At 46.1% G+C, this 5,000-nt stretch overlaps 1 protein-coding gene across 2 annotated transcripts in view; it reads right to left on the reverse strand.

Annotated features, from left to right (window-relative positions):
- Positions 1 to 2,632: 2,632 nt before the first annotated feature.
- The window catches only part of pdgfd (platelet derived growth factor d), a 37,745-nt gene continuing 35,377 nt past the window's right edge, over positions 2,633 to 5,000 (reverse strand). For both annotated transcript variants that reach the window (XM_052106720.1, XM_052106719.1), the window contains exon 7: positions 2,633 to 4,208. In XM_052106720.1, the coding sequence (XP_051962680.1) occupies positions 4,080 to 4,208 (129 nt within the window). In that variant the 3' untranslated portion in view covers positions 2,633 to 4,079. The remainder of the gene's footprint in view (positions 4,209 to 5,000) is intronic.

Below are 5,000 nucleotides of genomic sequence, written 5' to 3' on the forward strand. Positions count from 1 at the left end.
GGCACACTTGTACATCCGTTATAAGGACCTGACAGGACCTCCGTAGCACACAAAGTGCTGGCACACTTGTACATCCGTTATAAGGACCTGACAGGACCTCCGTAGCACACAAAGTGCTGGCACACTTGTACATCCGTTATAAGGACCTGGCAGGACCTCCGTAGCACACAAAGTGCTGGCACACTTGTACATCCGTTATAAGGACCTGACAGGACCTCCATAGCACACAAAGTGCTGGCACCCTTGTACATCCGTTATAAGGACCTGACAGGACCCATGAACACTTTAAGGACCAAAGCTAGGTCCCAAATTGGAACTGTAGCCAGGCGAGGGGTATTTAGCCACTTCGCTACCCTAAGGAACTTTATGATTAAATCATGTTTGCATATAGAGGTGCCGGCTTCAGGTGTGTGATACGCAGATATACTCGCCACATAAAATCTGAGCATTGAGCCCTGCGTTCAATCGCTCTTGAAGAAATTTCAGGTATGGGGCAGTTCACTGGGTCTTTGCCGTGTGCATAGAGGCTACTTGTAGATGGCACTCTAGCCTGTAATATGGTGTTCATGACCTTCTGTTATGTTTAGCACGCCCCATTCAGGGGCCACACATTCAGGTTCCACAGCTAGGGATGGGGATGCGAGATTGTGCCCTTTGCTTGAGAGAGGAGATCCATCAGGAGGGCCATCCAAAATCTCTAACATTTCTGGAAACCAGGACTGGTTGGTCCACTTTGGCACAACCAATAGAATCGTTTCCTTGTCCTCTCAGACTTTGCTAATGACCGAGTGAAGGAGGCACACCGGGGGAAATGCATATTTGCATTTCGCAGGCTATTTGTGGGACATTGCATCCACTCCTAGCGGAGCTTGGGACTTGGAGTACCAGAGGGAACAGTGGGAGGGTTCTCCACAGAGGCAAATAGATTGATCTCCGCTTTGCTGAATATTTCCCAAATCCTCAGGACAGTCTGAGGATGAAGTCTCCATTCGCCCGGCATCGCCCCTTGGTATGACAACAGGTCCGCACTGTAATTCAGATGGCCTGGGACATATGTCAACAGTAGTGTGAGGAGCTCCACAGGAGGTGGTAACACGTCAGTCTCATCATTGGTAGAGAACGACCTGCCGTCATGTTGTCTGAGCGAATTACAACATGATAATTCACTATTTCGGACTGAAATGCCTTCAAGGCTAGGAAAAAAGCAGACAGCTCCAGTCAGTTGATGTGCCACACCCTCTATGCACCTGTACAGGTGCCGAAAGCTGGCCGTCCGTCACATACCGCCCCCGACCTGTATTGGAAGCGTCTGTGGTCACCATGGTCATACTAGCATTTGGTAAATGGTCTGCACTTATATAGCACTTTCTTTAACCTTAGAGGTTACAAAGCGCTTTACACCGTGTCCCAATCACACTCATACACCAATGGTGGTAGAGCTGCATGCAAGGCGCCAGCCTGCCATTGGGAGCAACTTGGGGTTCAGTGTCTTGACCAAGGACACTTCGGCATGTGGAGTCGTGTGGGCCGGGAATCAAACCGCCAACCCTGCCTGAAAACCTGCCCAAGTATGACAACTTGCTGGTAGAAGGCAGGAGATGTCCATGGTGCTATAGCAGATTGACAGAGGCGATATATAGTGATGCGCATGCACCCTTGTCGCCAAGCATGCCCCTGAAGAGGTCTCATTTGTAAGAGATCTCATGGAATGATGGCAGATGCCACTCCCATTAGCCCCAATGCTTTTTGTGAAACCGCTTCAGTGGACGTGTTCTCCCCAGTTTGAACGAAGACACTGGAGAATGGCCTGAACGCTCTCGCTCACTCACAGAGTCGAAACGCACACCAAAAAGAAGATTTGTTGGCTGGGGCAGAGATCCCTCTTCGCCCAGTTGACATTGAGGCCCAAGCTGTTCAGATGTTGGAGCAATAAGTCCCAGTGATGGCATAATAGAGCCTCTGATTGGGCCAGTCGAGGTAGTTCAAAATGCCCATGCTGCTCCGTTTCAGAGGGGCGAGTGCCGCACTGATACGCTTTGTGAATGTGCAAGGTCAAGCCAAAGGGCAGGACTTTGAATTGATACGCAGTTCCCTCGAATGTGACTCTCAAAAACATCCTGTGATGTTGTGCAATTTGAACATGATCTAATCTAACTCAGATCTAAAATTGGCCGAACGGAAGACAGAACACTTAAAACGAGGCGGCTGATGTGCAAATTGAATCATAACCATGTTCGATCCTTTTAAGTACCCAATTGGAAATGCTCGTAAGGGCACGCCTCGAACAGGGCAATTTGGTTTGATCAAGCCTTCTCCGGGATGGGTCCAGAAGGAACGGCGAGCTCTGCATACTGGTTCATAGGGTAGTGCCCATCAGGAGTGCTTTTGCTGCTTGGAGAGTTTTTCCCTTCAGCGTGGTCCTCCCGCTGAGGTGGCTGGCTTCGTTTGGGCTACGGCTTGCATGGTTTTACCAGCGGCGACTTTAGGTGGCGCTGAGGCAGCAGGCGTAGGTTTTTAGCTGGGCGCTGGCCCGAGACAGAACGGAAGTGAGCCAGTTTTGATCAAGTATTGTTCTATTTTGGCATAAGATATCTCATAGCCTTTGAGTGTTGTTGAGTTGGGACATAGCGCTCAGAAGAACCAACAGACCACTTTAGAAAGTACTAGCCCTGCTTATCCTTTGACCAGGTGAGTTTTTTGGCTAATGACAAAATTCAGGGTTATTACTCCTCTACTAATGACCTCTGGATTGTGAAATTCAGCCCTGCTAAGCTTCTGAAACCAGGCAAGGGGTGAAAAGGTCATGACCTCTGGCTAGACCACTTTGAGGGGCCAAAGAGTGCATTTGTGTGTGTTAATATTCTTGGTCTTGTTTTTCAAATCTACACTAAAACCCAATCGGAGGAGCTCACAATTGCTTAATGAAGCCCATCTTAGAACCCTTAAGATTATTCGCATTTTTTAATAATGCACCACATACATGCGCAGTTCTCATTTACATATTGGAATGTCACATTGCATTAAATCGTAATTGTACTCAAATTGACTAATTCTCGTTGCAGTAATGCAAAAATAAATTATAAATATATATCATGGCAGTACATGGAGTTATGGAAACAATGCAAAATATTTTGTTAGTTTCATTTTAGAGGTGACGATTCACCCCAAGAATGAGTATATTAAAACAAAATTCACATCCGACAACATGAGCACAGATATAAAAAGACATTGCGTTTAATAAATAACACTGCTCGGATTAGATTGGCTAAAGGACCGCCCCTCTCATACAGTTCTGAGTTCTGATTGGTCTGGGAGAGCAAAAGCCTCATTAATATTCATTTACATTCTATTGACAAGTTCCACATAACTTTACTGGACACAATAACATTTAAACAACAAGAATAAAAACTTGGATGTAGCTACACCTCTGGAGAGACAACGGAGTGTGTGTGTGTGTGTGTGTGTGTGTGTGTGTGTGTGTGTGTGTGTGTGTGTCTTACATTTTATTAAAATGTTTTGTGTTAATGTAGAAGCTTGACCTGGAGATATATGTCTGAATGGTAGTACTGTGTGTGTGCGTGCGTGCGACTGTGTGTGTGCATGCGCGAATGTGTGTGTGTGAGACTGTGTGTGCATGCGACTGTGTGTGTGTGTGTGTGTGTGTGTGTGTGTGACTGTGTGCGTGACTGTGAGAGAGAGACTGTGTGTGTGACTGTGTGCATGCGACTGTGTGTGTGTGACTGCGTGCGACTGTGAGAGAGAAACTGTGACTGTGTGCGTGAGAGAGTGTGTGTGTGTGTGTGTGTGTGAGAGAATGTGTGTGTGAGAGTGTGAGAGAGAATGTGTGTGTGAGAGAGTGTGTGTGTGTGTGTGTGTGTGTGAGAGAGAGAATGTGTGTGTGAGAGTGTGAGAGAGAATGTGTGTGTGTGTGTGTGAGTGAGAGAGAGAGAATGTGCGTGCGTGCGTGTGTGTGTGTGTGACTGTGTGTGCGTGCGACTGTGAGAGACTGTGTGTGTGTGTGCATGTGAGCGTGCATGTGAGTGTGTGTGTGTGTGTGTGTGTGTGTGTGTGTGTGTCTCTCATCGAGGCGGTCTGGACTGACACACACAGTCGCATCTCTCGTGGTGTTGTAGGTAGATTTCCTCCAGAGCCCAGCGAGCGCGTGTTCTCTTCATGTAGAAATTCTGACCTGGGGAAAACTTCAACACCTGACAACACACACACACACTTAACAATTCAATATAAATTCAGTAAATGTTGTGTTGAAGCAAAATCTTCATTTTAGAGTGACTGTAACACAAATCATATCACATAGAATAACCAAACTGAACAATCCACACGCCTCTGGAGACTAAAAGTTTATTTATGGTTTCAAAAAATATAACACCATTTATTTTCCTGGACGTAATTGATTTGCTTCTTAATCGATATCTGTTGTTGACCCTCACCTCTTACCTGCTGTTAACTATCTGGTGTGTGCGCTGTTGACTTTCCATTCGCTCGTTTGTGTAGCTGCGGTTATCTCGCATTATTCAGCGCTGACAGCTGCAGGCGATCGCATTTGCCAGTTGTTGTCGTTAGTAACCGTCTGTTATTCTTCAGGACCGTGGACAGCAGCACAATGAGCATTTCCTGACAGCTCTGTGACAGCTATCAATCACACTGATGCCAGAGAACTCCTGGTATATAAACAAACTACAACTCCCAGAGTGCCTTGCTACAAGGGTCGGTCCAAAATATCGCTTTTGCCTGCAATCTTCATCATTTGAATGATCTGATACTTTGTGGCAACCCTCTAAAATGCAAATAAATCACTCACATGTGCTACCATCATGCGATACTAAATGTAACTCAAACGTCGATTAGAAAACGAATCCCATCCGAATAGTGTTTAAGATTGAAGTTTTAGAATACATTAGCAATTCTGATGTCAAGCGATTTTAGCACAGGAAAAGATGGATAGATATTCCACTGTTGTCATCACTTCTGGTTCCCTTGAA

This window comes from Xyrauchen texanus, chromosome 36 (genome assembly GCF_025860055.1).
Source record: "Xyrauchen texanus isolate HMW12.3.18 chromosome 36, RBS_HiC_50CHRs, whole genome shotgun sequence".
NCBI classification, from domain to species: domain Eukaryota; kingdom Metazoa; phylum Chordata; class Actinopteri; order Cypriniformes; family Catostomidae; genus Xyrauchen; species Xyrauchen texanus.